The 19,457-nt window shown below is 39.5% G+C and overlaps 1 protein-coding gene across 2 annotated transcripts in view; it reads right to left on the bottom strand.

The window, feature by feature from the left end:
- KDM3B (lysine demethylase 3B) overlaps window positions 1-19,457 on the bottom strand; it is a 64,301-nt gene that overhangs the window by 39,220 nt on the left and 5,624 nt on the right. For both annotated transcript variants that reach the window (XR_012589548.1, XM_074604490.1), the window contains exons 2-6: window positions 6,044-6,211; window positions 4,369-4,482; window positions 3,808-3,913; window positions 2,115-2,239; window positions 505-573 (exon numbers count right to left, since the gene is read on the bottom strand). Coding sequence is in view for 1 of the 2 variants with exons in the window: in XM_074604490.1 (XP_074460591.1) it covers window positions 505-573; window positions 2,115-2,239; window positions 3,808-3,913; window positions 4,369-4,482; window positions 6,044-6,211 (582 nt within the window). In the remaining variant the exon portion in view is untranslated. The remainder of the gene's footprint in view (window positions 1-504; window positions 574-2,114; window positions 2,240-3,807; window positions 3,914-4,368; window positions 4,483-6,043; window positions 6,212-19,457) is intronic.

A 19,457-nucleotide genomic window follows, 5' to 3' on the forward strand; every position in this document is an offset into this window, starting at 1 on the left:
TAACTACATAAGATAGCTCGCCCTTTAGCCTAGGGTAAAAACACAGGTTCAAATGCTATCATGGAACCTCTCAACTGAAGCAATGAGACACCACAAGCATACAAGCCTGCTTCAGAGAACCTAGATGTTAATTTTTAGAAATGCCTAAAAAGGTCTGTGAAGAAGGACAGAGTGATCCCATTAGAAAAAGGCAGGGAGCATAGAGCCATTCTTTATCAGAGCATTATCCTTTAAAATAGAGCACAACAGTCATATTTATTGAATACCCCCCAAGATCCATGCTGAACTTAGTAAAACAGGGCTCAAAAAAAAAAAAAAGATTGTTTAAACAAAGCTATGACCATCTCTCAAAGTTGTAAAAAATTTTCCTCTTCCAATTACATTATCAAAAGCCCACAGCGAACACAGCATCAGTTTTCAGTTGTTTCCATATTTTAGATGTTTTATATCTAAACCTTTAGGAAGTTTCACACTGCATATGCAAGACCTGAACTGTTGTAATACCTCGCTTGGAGAAGTGTTATCCATCACCACATGAATCAGTCGAGGATCCACCGACTTTATTTCACCACTCTAATTTTTATGCAGATAGATATTGAGGAGGTAGGAGGAAGAAAAGAAGAGGTTATTTTTTAATTCAGAGTATATAGTATCAACACAAAAGACACTAAATACAGGGTTACTCTGCAGCCCCTCACCCATTTGCCTTTTCTTTCCGTCCCACTCCCTTAGTAATACTACAGCTTTCCAGTTTACCTTCTATCCTTTTACTCCTTCTCTATTTCAAAGACTTTCAGATTTGATTCCTACCACTGTTTCCTTGCATATTTGTTCTACTGAGCATCTCTAGAGATATTCATCGCATCAAACACAGCTCTTCTTATATTTGATTTAGTATTGTTCTAGCCTTCTGCACATTTACTCTGCTAGATGTAGAAAAGACTACTGGAAGGAAGCACATCCATTTGTGCTAACTATCCCCATCAGCATCTCCCCAAAAGTAACCTGGTCTAGTGGGAGGTGTCCCTGCCCATGGCAGGGGGGTGGAACTAAGTGATCTTTAAGGTCCCTTCCAACTCAAACCATTCTATGATTCTATCAAAGGGAGCAATGAATACCCAATGTCTGTAACTGTGCTTGAAGGTTACCTTTTTAGATTCGCAGTAAGTTAGGTGCTTCCTGGCATGTATCTGCTGAAACCATAAACTCCACAATTTCAGTGCCTCTTCAAAGTACTATATTTATTCACCACAACAGTACACTTCTTTCCTATGCACCAGTAACTGATCCAATAGTAAGAGTGCAGGATTACTGCATGTGTACACAGGACTTACTGGGCATGTTCAGTGCACTCGTTCTTGCACATGTATTTTACTGCATATGGTAAAGGCTACGGGGCAGGGGATGTGGAACACAGGATGGGACCCAAAAAAACCCCGAGAAGAGTGCTGCTGCTACAGTAATTTACACACAGCACCACAGATGTGTTCCTTGTTGCTCCTGAAAAAGGAAGCCTTTAGGAGCAGGCTGCTGTAAGACTGAAGTAGCTGTCAGATCACATAGAACCATAAATACAAACCAGACAACTCCAGCAGCGCACAGTTCCTCTGTGCTGTTTACAATGCTTACTAGGTTTACTGATAGGAACTGGGCAAAAGCAAACAGCCTAAGCTAAAATACACCAATCAATTTTGTTTAGACTAAGACTTCCTTGTCTAGGCTACACTTGTCTCAAACCACTTGTACCGCCTGTCAAGCAGAAGCTGAGAGAAGGCACAGGAAGAGCACAGTGTAACAGACCCAGAAGGTAGCTTTCTGTACGTCAGCACACCCTCCTATCAGAAAGCCACTTCCAGTATTTTTTCATATAGCGCTCATTTCCAAAGAAATTCTGATAGCTTTTATAGAAGTGGGCTGTGTATCATCATTTATTGTGGGAAGTCATCATAACAGAAAAAAAAAAAAAATCTGCGAATCACAACATGGATAATGACACACCTTTTAAAGCAAATAACAAAGAACCAAAAGTACAAGTTTTGGTGAAGCTGTCATTCTTCACGAGATATTGAGGAATGGTATTTTAGGAACACCAAAGCAGTGCTTCATATTTTTACCTCAGTCACAGACACCTCCATAAGGCGAGTTATTGGGTCTTGATGGCTCACAACACCACAGAGCCAACTATTTTCATCCTCTGGCTGGTACACCTTAACTCTTTGGCCTTGGACATTGTAAGGACCTGTAAAAGAAGGACTTTGAGTATGTTTTCCGGACTACCTTTCTACCATACTAGTTAAGAGTCACACAATAAAAAGAGTTCTGTGCACATAGTTAAGGCTTGAAGTGTCACCTTTCAGGTGTAACAAAATTAAAATGTGAGGGCTTCTGCTGCAAATCCGGCATAAGCCAAGCATTCTGTTGTAAGAAGTCAATAAGCCCTCATTACTGTAACTCAAAGGTATTGTAAAGACAAAATTAATACAGTTTACAAGTAAAAAAAAATGCAAAAGATCAAAATAAATTCACTCCTTTGACAAAATCAAGCTAGACAGGGGCTCCTTGCTAACTGAACCCTCTTGCTTTCTAACCTACAAGTCAGTAATTATGAAGCATCAACACAGTGGACAGTCATAGAATTCTGACCCAGCACAGATGCATCAAATCCCAGTATAAACTGTGTGCAGTTCAAGATAGAAACATGTATTTGTAACTGTGGAAAATTTAACAGAATTGCACAAATATCCAACGTCTGTACACCAGTCTTAGTTCTTTGACACGGGTAAGAGCTCATCTACAGAAAGGTTTCACAGAAAGGTTTCCTCCAACCCTGCTGTCACTCTCCACATCAGCATGCAGAGCTTTCCTCCTACCCTAAGCCAAGACAAAACACCCTTATTATTAGATCATCAAAAGCCACATGATCCAACAGCCTGTATCCGATACAAGCAGAACTAGGTGCTTCAGAAGGCAGCTCCAAAGTGGACAATTCTGAAGCTACTTGCTCATTTAAGAAGTATTGTCCTCATAGCACTTTTATCAATAAACATTTTATTTAACCAAAAGGCACCAAATCCCCATTAAGAATTACATCATCCTTCAAATGTAATCCAGTGGCCTATATCAAGGGTGGCCACATGCCCCACGAACCCCGAAAATCATTTTAGCACTTGAACTAGAAGACTTCACTCTGAAAACAAAAGCTGATTTCTGGCTTAACCTTCATACACAATCCAGAGAACAGTTAAGGTACGCTGAGCAGCCATGACCACACTACATTTTCAGCTTAAACAATTCATGTGTTAATTATCAAAATGCCAAAATTGCAATTTGACATAACAAGAGGTGGTTTGTTTTGGTTTTGTTTTGTTTTTATTTTGGTTTTGGGGTTTTTTTTGTTGTTTGGTTTTTTTTGTTTTTGTTTTTTTTTCGTTTAAGATCAACAACTACAGAGCAATTTCACTTGCAAATTTCCAGAATTATAGAACAGGACCAAAACTTTAAAAATTCAAAACTATAACTTAAAATAAGGGAAGCTGTAAATATGTGGGCGTTATCAATAATATGTTGTCCTACTTCAACTACATCTTCAATGATCATGCCCAGTAGGTATTTCTGGTTTTATCTCAGCAACTCCTTACCTGCATCTGTGACAAAATAATGCTTCTTTGTAAAGAACTTGCAAAACGATACAGAAAATTGACCTTCCAAATCAACCAGGAACAGATAGTATTACAATTGTCCTTCACGAATCCCAGCGTAGTCTAACTGTTCCACAACGAAGTACTTTTGAGAGAAAAACAGTCTCACCTCTACTAAATATCTCCTGAAGCTTCTGGTCACTGATCAATGCATTGACAGATTCTCTTAGTGAAGGCTGTTCCTGCAGAATCTGATTTTGACTCTCTGTTCCCATCTGCCAACAACAAACAGTTTTAACATAAAAGTATAGTCCTTTAAGGTAACAGAATCATTAGTTTTTAAGGGACAGCTCTTCTTGGACTGCTCTCAGAGACTGACAATCCAAAAAAAAAAGTAAAATTAAGAAAACATCGCTGAACACACAAGGAGGAAAAAAGGACTAGCTATGCAAAAGCTGTTGCAAAACTTCCACTGCAATTATCAGCTACACAATGCTTAACAGTTAGCTCTTCAACTGACCAATATTGAGAGGAACTAGGACTTTTCCAATGCATATGGAGGTTAATCTAAGCACCTGGAAAAGCAGGGAAACAAACACAAACACTACATGGCAGTGAAAGGAGGAAGACACGACTACGTAAGTGGAACAGTAAAAAAAAAAATTAAAAATTAATCTGACATACGCAGCACAAAATTGATTTGCACTTTAACTGAACACAGTTCAAATACCTGAAACAAACGCAATCCACTGGCATCAGACAGGAAACGTAAATGTCTGTCCAGAAGAAACTCCACTGGCACCACAGAGCCTAAACCCAGCTTATCTACTAGAGGAGTGAAGGTCTGTGATGAACAACAAAAAACAAAGGTTATAAAAGTGCCTGTGCACACATCCAGGCCAACAATGGTTGTTCTCATATGCTATTTAAGTATCACAAAGAATAAGAAGTTTCCTTTCTCAACTTGCACCACCCAGTGCCTCAGTTTTAACGCAAATTATTAGCCATTATTGTCTATGCCGATAACTCTTCCAAGTGAGGCATATTACAAGAAGGAATTACAGAAAATTAGCTCCACTTCTTCAATAGAACCTAAAGCAGAGCTGAAAACACCTTTTGTGGTATGTTTTTTCATACGTAAGCACCTTCTGATGCTCAAATTAAAAAAAGCTTTGGTTAATGGTTCAAACTATCCTACATATTTCAGGTATAGCCTCCTGAAAGGAGCATATTCATTCCCGTACAGAAGACAGGTATAATTTATAGGTATATTATTAAATGGGAGCTTTTTTTGCTACTGTTTTATGGAAAATTGAAGTTCATAACAGGTGTACTATTGATAGTCAAGCTGCAGGACAAATCACTAAAAATATCTAGTAGAATCAGAATGAAAACCTTATGATGGAAGAGGAAGTTGCCAACCACTGGAGTCTTTGGAACATGTTATCTGTCTCATGCTCACACTTAACATGATTTTAACACACAAGTATTCACAACATTTTTCCCTTAACAAGCTCTCATCAAGTTTGTTCATGCTCCATTCCCCTGTACCCAGCAGCATTAAACCGAGAAAGTAAATTTTATGTTATGTACAACTATTTCCTAAAAGTGAACATGACCACAAGAAAGAGACAAGAAAGGAAGAATACACATTTGTAAGTTATATATCTAAAAAAAAACCCAAAACAACCCAAACCCATCCCCCTAAAAAAACCCAGCCATCCACTTTGTAATGCTAAATATCTGGCTTCCCAGAATTGTCTACGTTGTACCATGTACTCCGGTGCTTTGGCTAACTCCAGTCTGTATTCCCGTGCAGTTATTTGGGTAGGCCTCCAGTACTCAGGCAAAGCTTGAGTGCTCATGTGCCTATCCAGAGTACAGGGGATGGAAACATTTTTTTTCAGCAAGTCTACAGCTATAGCTTGAGTTATAGTCAAAATACTCTGGGATCTTAGTGGACCCATTTTTGCTTATAACAGTCTTCTAATAGGTTCTGACACAACTCATTACATGGTGTGTGGACTATGGTAACACCCCCAAATCACCCTGATATCAATTTACCTGGGAATCACCTGAAAGAAATTGATCCTGTATAAACACAGTTTCCTAGATGAAATTAAAACTGCAGGGTGGGAATCTCAAGTGTGTTCAATAGAGTGCCTCTATCTCAGGCCTATGTTATCTAAGCGCCGATGTTCCACTTGTCAAGCACACAAGACTAAACAATGATTAGTGTGACGTATGTGTTTTCCTACACCTCAGCTGCAGGTCACTTGAGCATGTTTATAACCCTCCTTGTCTTATTTTCCCTACAGTGCCCTGTACAATATCAAAGCCTTGTGTTTCACAGTACAGTTAATGCAAACCTCTGAGGATATGAGAGATTTTGGCCAAATACTCACCAGTGCAGGCCACTGTGCCAGTGAGACTCGAGTCCCCTGAAGCATAACTGGATCACTTCGAGGTGCCCAAACCAACGATCCTTCCAGCAACAACACTATAACTTCTTCAGCATGGACTTTCACCCAGGCATGTTGCTTCCAGTTACAACCATCGAATTCCACAAAGATCTGATAAAAAAAATAATTAGAAGGCATGTCAGCTCTTTTCAGACACTGATTAAAAAAAAAATAGATTCATACAATCCCTATGGATAAGGAGGCAGCTTTAGGAGAAAAATGAGCAAAAGTATCGTAATGATAACACTGAGAACATTACATCTACATAGCTATCAAACATTACAAAAGAAACGGGAATCAAATTCACAGCAATTACTAACCTATGAAAAATTATTTATGCCCAAACACACACCACTGGCTCCAAACACGGCATTTCCCCATACAAAATTGAAGATGTGAAAATTGTTCATCCCAAAATATAGCTGATGACCCAATGCAAGACTCTTACATCAGAATTTTTTAGAGAATTTAGACACTCTGGCACTTCAACTGACAGCCTCTATCAGTACGGTTAACTGACATTCACAGAATTAAATCCTTCAGCCAGGAAAGTTTGCGTTCGTGAAATCCAGTCTAAATCAGAAGTTTTGTGTTGCCTTGTACATTATTAAATTCCCTGAACCAAATGCAAGTATTTCGGATGGCATGACATTATCCAGAAACAATTACTCACTAGACTTTTCATCACCCTATTTACAAGTGTGACAATATAAACCATGTTACAATTCTAAATCACTATTCTGAGATATCATCCTCTCTTATTCTATCACAAAGGACAAATGTTAAAGTCATATGAAATTACAGGACATGAATGCTAAGAATAAGAATGTGGGTTACAAGTCTCATTCCTCATCCTAACAACCAGGGCTATTAAACGGTAAAACACAGTCACATTCCAATCTTTCATCTACACAACTTACATACTACACAAATATAATCAACCATGCCACATGAATGGCAAGAAATTCCTCATCAGTTAAGAAACATCTTAAGCTGGACAGTCAAAACTGAGTTTTGTAATGATTACAAGATCGCTGGGGGTAAACAGGGCACTAACTGGAGACAGACAGCCTTCTGCTTTAACAGTAATCCTCGTTAAAGAGGTATTAGAGACCAGTCATCCACTCCTCCCCCCAGACTCAAAAGCTCAGACTCCAAGGGGAGAGGGAGAGAATACGAAGCAACTCTCCTGATGAATTCCTGAACTCCATTACTGCTTAAGCTCAAGTGGCCCTGCAGAGAAAGACTGGACCCTTCAAGATATCCCTCCTTCAATTCAACAAATTTCAGCAATATAGTGGAAATTGGACTGAACATCTTTCCCGTTTCAGTGGGCCTGTAACTTTCTTAATATTGTATTTGTGCTACTTTGGCAGTAGAATGTGACATAAAGAGAGGTCTATCCCGTAAGACTAACAAAATGGAATTACTTGCTTATGTGTACAGTGTTAGTGAGGTAATCATCTTGTTATGATTCTTTTATCATAAAGGTTATATGAAGAAAGGTTGTTAAAAAGAACTATCAGAATTATGCTGACTTTGGAACTTATGCCTTTTTGCAAGATATTTAAGAATTTGATAAAAAGGAAGGGATATTTTGTAAGTAACTACAAAGACAGGACCTCTCTCCAGCACGTCCCCTTAAACTAGCTGGCAACGATCACTAAAGGCAGACAAATTCAAACGAGCCATAAAGGGCAGCTTACCGCTCTGTCCCAAATAAATAAGGATACTATTAGGTTTCTGTTTAATTTATTACTTCACACAAGACTTAAGTCAATTTACCTTGTGACACACATAAAGTAAGACTACATGGAAATTTCTTCCAGCCTTAACCTGTAAGACACCTCACATTTCTACGAATCATTATAAATTGATGAGGTTGAACAGCCATACTTTTTAGCTCCTAATTTAATGTGTTACTACAAGAAATACACCGTGGTGAACCTCAAGATGACCATTTCACGTTTAAGAGGCTCACTAAATATTCTGACGAATACTGCGCAGCCATCACATACAAAGTGGTGGCAATGCCATCTGTAACATCCTAGCAGATGTTACAGCAGGAGCCCTTCTCAATCATCTACCAAAGGTCCTGGGAGTCTGGGGAGGTCCCCGCTGACTGGAAGCCAGCCAGCATAATTCCAATTTACAAGAAGGGCACGAGGGAAGACCTAGGGAACTACAGACCTGTTAGTCTAACCTCAGTGCCCGGAAAAAACATGAAAATCACACAGGGTGCTATTAAAAGACATATAAAGGACAATGCAATCATCAGGCACAGTCAGCATGGGTTCACAAGGGCAAAGTCCCGTTTACTTTAATCTCCTATGACAAGACCACCCACCCAGTGGATGAAGGGAATGCAGTGGATGTAGTTTTTCTGGATTTTAGTAAGGCTTTAGATACTGTCCCTCACAGCATCCTTCTGGGCAAGTTGTCCAGCTGTAAGATAAGCAGGTTCACAGTGCACTGGGTGAAGAACTGTCAGGGCTCCAAGGGTTGTAGTGAATGGGGCTACAGCTGGCCAGTGACTGGTCACCAGCGGTGCTCCTCAGGGCTCAGTCCTAGGGCCAGCACTGTTCAATACCTGTACCAATGATCTGAATGCAGGAGTGGAACGCACCATTAGCCAGTTTGCTGACGATACCAAACGGGCTAACTCTCTCAAGGGACAAAAGGCATTGCAGAGGGATCTAGATAGATCAGAGCATTGGGCCATCATCAACAGCATGAAATGTAACCAGAAGAAATACTGCATTCCGTCCCTGGGAAGGAGTAATGCCCAACGCAAGTATAAGCTGGGAGAGGAGTGGCTGGAGATCAGCCCTGCAGAAAGGGACCTGGGGGTGCTGGTGGGCAGCAGCTCAGCAGGAGCCAGCAGTGGGCCCTGGCACCAAGAGGGCAAACCCCATCCCAGGGGGCATCAAACACAGCACGACCGGCTGGTCCACAGAGGGAATTGTCCCACTGTCTCAGCGCTGGTGCGGCCTCACCTGGAGCTCTGTGTGCAGCTCTGGGCCCCACCATTTGAGAAGGATGTGAAGGTCCTCTAATGGGTCCAGAGGAAGGCAACCAACCTGGTGAAGGGCTGGAAGGCATGCCCTTTGGGGAGCGGCTGAGGACTCTGGGTTGGTCTCCTTTGGAGAGAAGGAGGCTGAGGGGCCACCTCATTGCTCTACAGCTTCCTGAGGAGAGATGTGGAGAGGGAGGCACTGAGCTCTTCTCCCCAGGATCCAGGGACAGGATGCCTGGGAATGGTTCAAAGCTGCATCAGGGGAGGTTCAGACTGGACTTGAGGAAGCATTTCTTTACCAAGAGGGTGGTCAAATGGAACAGGCTTCCTGGAGAGGTGGTCTATGCCCCATGCCTGTCAGTGTTTACGAGGCATTTGGACAATACCCTTAATAATATGCTTTAACTTTTGGTCAGCCCTGCAGTGGTCAAACAGTTGGACTAGATGGTTGTTGTAGGTCTCTTCCAACTGAACTGTTCTATTCCATCACTTCACTCGGAAAACAGACCTTATAGTTTTCCTTTCTAAAGGAAACGCCAGACCCACAAACTGTGTCAAAAGGAGAGAAAAGACTTACAATGTTATCATATTAAAATCATCTCTCTCCCCTGCAAAACAGAGAAGTCACGGCAAGTTTGTTTTACACGCTCTATGTTCAATATTCAGTTTTTTTCCGTCTTTGTATAACCAACACAAGCAATGGAGTCCTGCCAAACCTTGACTTACAACCATTAAAAAAGGTATTACTAATTCTAAGTGAATACCCAACAGAGTATTTTCTTACACACAGATATGCAGGGCAGCTGTTCCAGATCCATGCAATGCCACACATGATACTGTCAGTATTGTCAGTAGTTTCCAACAGATCACACAGCAACAAAAAGAATGAAAGCCTCAATATACATAGCGATGTTCTCAGTTTCTGTTTACAGAATCTGCAACAGAAATCATTTTGTGTACTGGGTGCGCAAGAAGCAGAAGATGACTTGCACAGCACACTGAGTGTTTGTGTATAAACCACTTTGTATTACGACAAAAAATAACTACAGCATATTCATGAACTGATGCCCAACATGCTTAGAGTCTATGAGAAAAACACTAAGGGAATCCTGAAAGAGATGCCTAAAGCAAGGAAAGTAAGGACAGATGAGACAGACTTAAGAGTGTATTTCCCTTTGATATTTAAAGTGGTAAACAGAAATATTCAACTTCTGTTGAAAAACCCAGAAGTCTTAAGCAATGCAGCTGCATCATAACTGAGAATTTTCTGTTTTTCTCATCTTAATTTGAAAATTGTGTAGATCTGAGTCAAGAAGGAAATGTCTGTATGCTAAAGCCCTGCCTACATCAGAATAAATTACATCTCAAATGTATCAACGGCCCTACAATTCACAGGTTCACGTCTACCAACAATATATTCTGCTGACCCTCCTAACTCTGCTCACAATCAGTTTAGACAAGCCACTGATAAGAACAGCAATGGCGCTTTGTTAATACCAATGCTTTTGAACAGTGGCATTGGCAATGGCAACTACATACACATTTAGTGCAGATACATCCATATCACATAAAAAAAAAAAATGCTGCTGCTTAGACAAAAATGCACCTGCAGGATTTCCCAAGTTCTCCTACATGGAAAAATGCCTTCTCTAAGCAATATCTAATTGCAAACAGTAGAGATTTTTACGCTTTGGTGGTTTGTTTGGTTTTTTTAATGTACAAAAACAGTTTGTTTTTTTTCCTGACACAAACACCAGAGGGTGTATACACACCTGTAATTCTCCCCCCCGCCCCGCTTTTTTTTTTTGCCTGTCCCAATAAAAAGACACTACAAACCAGACCTGCTGCTCTGCTTTATTTGATACACAGACAGCCTGAAGCTTTTTTTCCAGATGACACATTCTTCTCTAGCTACTACCCCAACATTGAGGCCTTAATATGCTATAGAGAACTATAGTCTGGTTCAAACGGAATTTTCCCTAAAGTTTTCCAACATCAGTTCCACTATAAAAGCAGAAACGATAGGAAGACCATAGTATAGATAAGACAGATATATCGGTCTTTTTCATCATGTGACACACAGGCTCTAAACTTGATTTATAACAGAAAAAATACTGCAGCTTATTGCATTAGAATTTGTACAAAGGTCTATTGTAGATGCCATCTATGAAAAACATAAAATCTTTACATTTTAGGGTTTTATGTATTAGAAAAAGCAGAAGATGGCAAAAAAAAAATCCAAATTCAAAAATATCCCTTAAAATAAATTTTACCTAGTTTTGAAAGGAAGGATGGTCCATCAGTTGCTAGAGAGTAGCCAGAGACCCAGGTTCAATTCCCTGCTTCATCAGAGGCTTCCTGCATGACCTTGGTCAAGCCATTTAGTCTCACTGGCTGAGTTTCCCATCTGTAAATTGGAATAATAGTACTTATGCCCAGAAAGGAGGCACTGGTAGGAATCTGTTGCAGACTACCAAGTAAAATTGGATAACAAGTTGGTCCATGAACTCTTACTCATGATGTAGAGAGAACTACATTGTCAACATATGGGAGAGGGTAGAAGAGAAGGTAGATACTGAGATTTCAACTTGGGAGACACATCGAAGATCTCATGCAGCTAGTCCCACCATTAAATAAGATGAAAAAAATTAAACTACAGTAGTTTTCTAAAGCAATCAAAGTATTATTTTAGAATCCATTATGTGAGACAAAGATGATGTACACTGAATCACAGAATTGTAGGGGTTGGAAGGGACCTTTGGAGATCATCTAGTCCAACCCCCTGACAGAGCAGGGTCACACAGAGCTAGCTGGACATGAACGCAACCAGGTGGGTTTTTAATATCTCCAGAGAAGGAGACTCTACAACCCCTCTGGACAGCCTGTTCCAGTGCTCTGGCACCCTCAAAGGGAAGTAGTTTTTCCTAATGTTGAGGAAAACTGATGCTTAGAAAACTTTTAGCTTCCAATCCAGTAATCATGCTTCAAACTATTTCTTATAAGCAAAGGCAAAAAAAAAAATGCAATCTGAAATATATATATATATATACACACACTAGGTGTTTTACTGCAGCTGATTCCCAAAGCCAGGAAAATTAGAAAAAAAAAAAAAAGAGAAAAATCTTCCTCTGAAATAATTTGTATCAAGCTAGACAAAAAGCAGATTTCATCACAAAGCCAAGAAACCACAGTTATTAGTCAAAACAATTATGCTTAAAGGCCTATACTGATTAAGACAAGATATATTTAGTAAAGACACTACATATATTACTAAAATTAGAAAATATACATAGTTTTTAATGTTTCCTTGGCACTTTCCTATGCTTATAATGCCTAATGATAATTAAGCAAAACAATCAAAAACTCTTTTGACAGGATCTAGGGCAGAAATAGTATTAAACCAGCCAGAGCTAGAGAAATCGTAACTCTACTAAAGCCACTACCTTATGGAATAGCAAGCTGCTAATAAATGGCCACAAATATTTATCATAAGTGCAACTGAAGATGAGCATTGGTATCATGTGAGTCAACACTTAACAACAGCACTTAACAATTTCTAATAAAGATGAACATGTTTATGAATCAATGGGTTCTAGGGAACAGTAACCTTTTTTTGCAAGAGCTTAATAAAATACCTGCCTTCATGTACTTTAGATTTTTTAAAAAACCTTTCAACAATTTCAGCAGTTAAGAAACCAGTTATAAAAAAGGACAAGGAATTAATCTGATTACTAGCCTCAGTGCAGTTCTGGCCAAAATACAGAGGACAGCATGAAAACGAAAACGAAACTCTTAAAATGACAGGTCTATCTCAAATCTGATTTGATAAAATTATTATTTGCTTGACTAATCAAGCTTTTTTTTTTTTTTACTTCTGTAAAATATTACTGTCACACCATACAAAATGCACACAAAAGCAGGAGTTAAACACAAAGAGCGTAAGCCTAATGGATCTCAAGCACTGGAAAGGAGTACTTCACGTGAATTTCAACAGACGTTGGTATCTGGTCCAACGTTACTTGGCTCTGATGCACCGATGACTTGGGAACACATTACCATCAATAAAGCTGGCCGACTATTTAAAAATTTCTGAAGGAAACAACAAGGATGACAGTACACTTTTTCTGGTATCATGCTGATGGTATCACAAAATACATTTTTAGCACTGCCAGTCAGGAATTAGTAGCCTATTTCTTTCTTATAAGATGTTGGACATACAGTCAGAACAGAGAGCCTGCACTGGAGCAGCGAAGAGTGTGGGGAGTCCTCCCCAAAGAGGAAGGAGCGGCAGAGACAGCATGCAATGGACAGACCACAACACTCATTCCCATCCTCCTGCACTGCTCAGGGGAGGAGGGAGAGAAATTGGGAATGAAGTTGAGCCCGGGAAGAAGGAAAGGGTGGGGAGAAGGTGTTTTAAGATTTAGTTTTTATTTCTCATCATCTTACTCTGATCGGATTGGTAATAAATTAATTTTCCCCAAGTCAAGTCTGCGTTGCCCGTGACAGTAATTGCTGAGTGATCTCCCTGTCTGTATCTCCACCCATGAGCCTTTCGTTATATTTTCTCTCCCTGCCCAGCTGAAGTACGCATTTAGATAAACTGGGGTAAGTAGGTAGGAAAGGAAGAATGACAGTGCCAAAACAAACAGAATCTACCACAGCACTCTGTCAGTATCCCATTTCTTTCAGTATTACAGCATTTCCAGCTTGAGCATCACTACTGACCCTAATGCTGTCCAGACACATGGAGGAAAGTGTCAAGTAATGTTGAGTGTCGCAGCTCAAAATCAGCACTAGAAACTACATACAAACCACAAAACCCAAGGGAAGAAGTCTCATCGGAAAGGCCCTACCCTGTTCTGTACCAACTTCAGTCCACAGCCATTCTGGAGCACAATGCAACTGCCACGCTCCTGCTGTAACAAAAACAAGCACCATCAGCCCTGTCACCGCTCTGTGACACAGAGACAGTCCACAACCTTCATTACCACAGGTATGAATGTGAGAGCAATCTGGTTTGGCCTCAATCCATGCTACCTCACCCTTGTAACAAGACACTAGTCAAAAACGACGTACAATTTTTTCACAACACAAGGTGAAGCCCAAGCAGATCTGCACTGAGCCTGGAACTCCAAAGACTCCACCTAAAACAATCCAAATGCAAAAGGCCGATTAAGGATGGCCTCGATACCTCTGCCTCCTCCTTGTGAGATTTAGCCACCGTGCAAACTGGATCATTAGTCAAAGCAAAGCAGTTGTCCAAAATTCAAAATTTAAAAAGTCTTCAAGTAGCACAGTGCTTTATTATCCTGATACACAGCAAGTAACAAATACATGCATTTATAATTCTGTGTGCAAAGTATCTTTAAGATGTTACTTTCAAAACAGCACTTTGAGAAAACGCTTGAGATTCTTTCCAGTTGGTTTATGCAGTTAACATGTTTTTGAAATTTAGATGGCTAAAATGCCTTAGATCAGCTTAGCTAAGGTCAGATCCCACTCCAGCAGCTTGATGTTACTGAGAGCACCAGGACATGGTGTCACCGCTGTCACCACACAGTCCCACCGCTTTCCCTTGCACACGCGACCCAGCCACCTCCACGGCGTGCACCTTTAGCAAACATGTAGAAACTAAGCACTCACAAGTAATGGCTCATGGCCTGCAATCTTCCTCCATGCTGCTTGCTTAAGGGTCCAATGAAGGAAAATGCACAAGAGATGGGAAGGGCAATTAATAACCTTTTTTTTAATATATTAGCTAGCTACTCTATTGACTTAACAACATCATCAGACTGAACTCTTCCACTGAAGTCTTTGTCGACAAGTTTTTTCTTACACGTTAGGAGCAGGAACATAAACTACTGGACTACTCTCTCTCCCATATGCTGCACTGCTTTTTTCCACCTTACCCAGTAAAACTCATGACAGCTGTCACGCAGCTGAACACTTCCAGATAGGAGCTGTTTTGGACGGTTTTGGTTTACTCCAAACAAGAAAGTGATGATGGCAGGTGTATCTCTTGGATAACAAGTGCTATCCAAGTCAAATTTTGGATCTAACAGCAACCTCGTAGCCCTGTGGCTGCATGGTCAACATGAGTCTATCAAGCCAACCAAATCAGAAACTCCAAGCCATGCGCATTAGACACAGTACCACTTTATGCACGCTGTATCTCAAGCCATTTATTTAACATCCCTTGCACTCTGAAATGAATCCAGTAATTGTGGTGTATTTTATACCAGGCAGAGCCAAATATGCTAATCACTATGCTTTGCTTTTTAAGAGGAATTTATTTCAGAAAATGTTTGCATTCCTACAGAAGCTTCCTGCCATCGGAGACCTCCTTGCTGCACAGCCAGAGACAGACTGCCTTTTGAAGCAGCACCAGGCCATTTTGTACACTAAGAACTCTTTCACCACCCCCCAGACCTATCCTTAAAAAGTGACACCTTTTTTCCTTAATTTATATGAAAATTATCAGTTCTCATTTTTCTCTGCTATTAGTAACTTGACATACTTGAGCTATTAGAAAGCGTGAGTTTCGTAAAATATATTTGTTTTGGACACATATACAAATTTTGTCAAATATTGTGCTTTTTGTTGCTATTTCTTCTAAAATGCACCTTTACCTGCTGTCTGCCTGCATCCCAAAGCATCATAAAAAACAACTTGAGTGAAACAATAGCAAGACAATCTTTTTTGACTACTATTGGGACTGTAAAGATGATGATATCTTGTTTCACAAAACACATCACCTAGAAATCCAAGTAAACTGTTCCTAATCCCAAGCATTCTACAACCCAGCAAGAAAAGGATGAGGACCTCCAGTTCAGAACTCTGAAGGAAAAGCAACACCTTAAATTGCAGGTTTGATACCCTGACTTTTTAAACCATTTAAAATAGGTACCTGTATAATTGGCAAGTGGCAAATACAACACTTGTATTTAGAAATAGGAAAGAACGAACCTGAAATTACTAGTCTATTGAGACAACACTAGTGGTTTCACAAATATTTGGCAATAACTTTCAGAAGAGTAAGTTTCAGGTGAGGGCTGGAGGAGGGGGCTGCAAAAAAAAAAAAAAAAAGAATAGCAATAAATGTAAAGAGTTAAAAGACAGTTTTATCTATGTATCTTACGTATAATACGAAGGAATTTTTTTTACTGTTTCCAACCTGAACTTGAGTATCCAAAGCATTAAATGGCACTGCACTAAAAATGAAGAAGGCTGGGATTTACAAAAGTCTAAGGGGAATGGTAAAAGTAGGATGAAAATTATTAGGTTTAAAATGGCAAGTATTGGAGCAGTAGAATTATTATTGCAACACAATCAATAATGTCACTGATAAAGCTGGCATAAAAAGTATCAAATTTCTTTAGACACATTCCTGGCCTCAAGACTAATGGTACCTTATGCAGACCAGAGAAGAATCTGAGGAGCTTTTGGAAGTTCTTACAACCACAGCCTCTGAAAACTCGCTATTCCAATTGCTAATTCTGGTTTCCCTCACTCTTTTCCTTTGCTTTCAAAGTTTGGCATCTTCCTTGAAAAAATATTAGTGATAAAGTAGTAGTACATCTCATTTTTGCTGAGTTTTATAGATTAAATTGGATAAAGTAAAAAATTTATTTTAGGTTATTAGATGATAGACCACATGACTATAGCTAAACCCAATCTCAAAGAAAAGCTTTAACCTGGAGGTTAATGCCACATTCTCAACAATCTGAAAATAAGAAGCCAAAGCAAGTACTTCGCAAGTAGAAAATTATGCTATTCTTTAGAAGGACGCCTAAGAAACTGTCAGCCTCTCTCCAAAATCACCAACTTCAATGTCATTTAGCATACTAACCATCTCTAACAAATGAAACTCGTCTCTGAATACAGTTATTAATGTCATAGTTAACAAGGTGGACATCAACAAAACCACTGCTTTTTGGAGTAAATTCAGAAAGATGGCAAAAGGTCTGCTACACACGCAAAAAGTGCAAAGAAAACTTGACTATACAAGAAAACCTCTCCATCTTTCTTTGTGTTTTGCAAACAGCACCATCCAGAGTAGGTGGGACACTAAAAAGGGACTTCCAGCAGCAAGTACCGGCAACAAGGCAGTCACTGCCAAGCAGCATCACCTCAGAAGGGCACAGTCACTTAATCAATGAGAACAAGACAGAAGCAGTAAGATTTTTTCCAACTACAGATAAGCTTGCCGTAAGAACAGTTTCAAAATAAAACGTACTTAGAAACTACAGCAGAAAATAAATCTGCCCCTGATTGAAAAGTCGAATGCTTTGATTAGTTAGCTCATCTAATCAAAAGGAGGTAGCACAAATTACTAGATGCAGACACCAGCGGCTTCACAGGGAAAGCATGAAGCATTGCGCACCTAACTGAAGTGACAAGCACAGTGACCTCAGGACAATAACTATGTGGAGGTAAAACTCAGTTTTGTTTTGGTTCTGTAATCAGCAGTTGAAACAGGAAACATTAAGACTCCTTAGAGAGCACTCTACCACTACCAAGAGAAGTTACTGTAGGAGCAAGTATATTTTACAATCACATTAAAAAAAAAATTTATTCAACAACCAAACGCAAACATGATATACAGACTTTCATTACACTAGCTAAGTCTTCTTGGAAAGACATTTCGCCAAACGTTTCTATAAGAACGTGATGTGGTTATATACAAATATTTTTGAAGCTACCATCAGCTTGGAAGTTGGTTTAAAAAGTGGGAGCTCTGTAAAAACCTCAAGCACATGGTGGCAACACAGAGAATTCAAAAGATGAGCATGGAAAAGCCCTAGAAATGTGAACAAGCACAAGACAGACCTTGAAGGAGGAAAGAATGGTCAGTCTAATTAATAATCAAGGAATTCACTGAAGCACAGAATCAGATCAGGCAAAAGAAAATAGCTACTAAGCACACAGAATTTGCCCAAGGAATATGTATATACAAACTACATGCAGAAGATTGTTTTCCTACAAAATGAATGCCTTGTACCCTCAGAAGTTAAAACTACAAAACAGGTTTCTTCAAGCAACTGCTTGGTTAAAACACTGGCTTACCTTTTTCGTCCAAAATGTTTAGGAAATGGACTGCCACCAAAGCAGAGAGATGTAACACAGAAATAACTCAAGACAAAAACCCCAAGCAACTTTATGATAATCACTTGCATTTCAAGTAGAAGTTGCTCCATACCCACAAGTCCCTTTTCAACCTCCTACGAAATAATCAGTCTTCCATTCGAAACCTGACAGAAAAAAGTATGCAACTGCTAGTATTCCACAGGAATTTCTGCACCAGGCCTGCAGTCACACCTAGAAGCACTAACAAACAAAAGAAACCTTTCAAACTTCTAGTATGTGCACTGATACCTCCCACTGAAAACTGAGAAAACATCTTACAATGGATATTACAGAAACCTGACTTTCTACAACCATTTGGATGATGCTCAGCTGCCAACCTGTAGCTCAAAACCCTTACCAGTTACAGTGCTGAACTACAGTCATTACAAACTGTCATTACAAAGATTCAATCTTTTGGATTTATTTGAAGTGTGATACATACAACCACCTTATAGAAAAACATACTAACAAATGTGTCAAGACAGGGATCTGAATTATGATTTTAAGTACCAGTATTCAACTTGCTAAATTTTACTTTATTTGCACAGCTCTTACTGAGTCTACTGCTTTCTCTAGCCATAACTAAAAACCCAGCTAAATGAAGTGATGGTATATTCACCAAACAGACCGTAAAACATATGGTTTCTACTTTCCCAGCTTATGGCATTTTGTTTGGTAGAAAGCAAGCCCTGTACGTACCATGTAAACACTGTCCACCCAAGAAAATAAACTGACAAAGGAAAAATACGCTATGTTTTGACAATGATGGGAAAAAAAAAATAATCTAAGGTCTTGCCAAAGCACATTTTATTTTTCTAGCTTTTTCCCCTTGTTTCTGTTGTTACACTTCAACACTACAAAACAATACTCAAAAAGGTCAAAAGAAATAATTTTGATGAAATCTCTAAATCTCTTGTGCCTGTAATTGGAACACTCAACTTCTTCAAAGACAAACAGTTTGGCTGCAAATGCAAACACTTCCAAGGAGCTTCCTGCAGACAGACTTTGCCAGTACACAGTAACTTTCCAGCTTTCACTTGCAAAAGCTCGGTCTGAATACTCCTACGAATTTAACATGCAAGAACACTATAACTTTTCATATCACTTATATCAGCAGAAATAAAACTTGTAGATGCAGTTACCACTAAATATAAAGAGGATGAGTTAACTCTAAGTAAGACTAGATTCCTTGAATATACATTTTAAGCAGTA

This window comes from Larus michahellis, chromosome 11, assembly GCF_964199755.1.
Source record: "Larus michahellis chromosome 11, bLarMic1.1, whole genome shotgun sequence".
NCBI classification, from domain to species: domain Eukaryota; kingdom Metazoa; phylum Chordata; class Aves; order Charadriiformes; family Laridae; genus Larus; species Larus michahellis.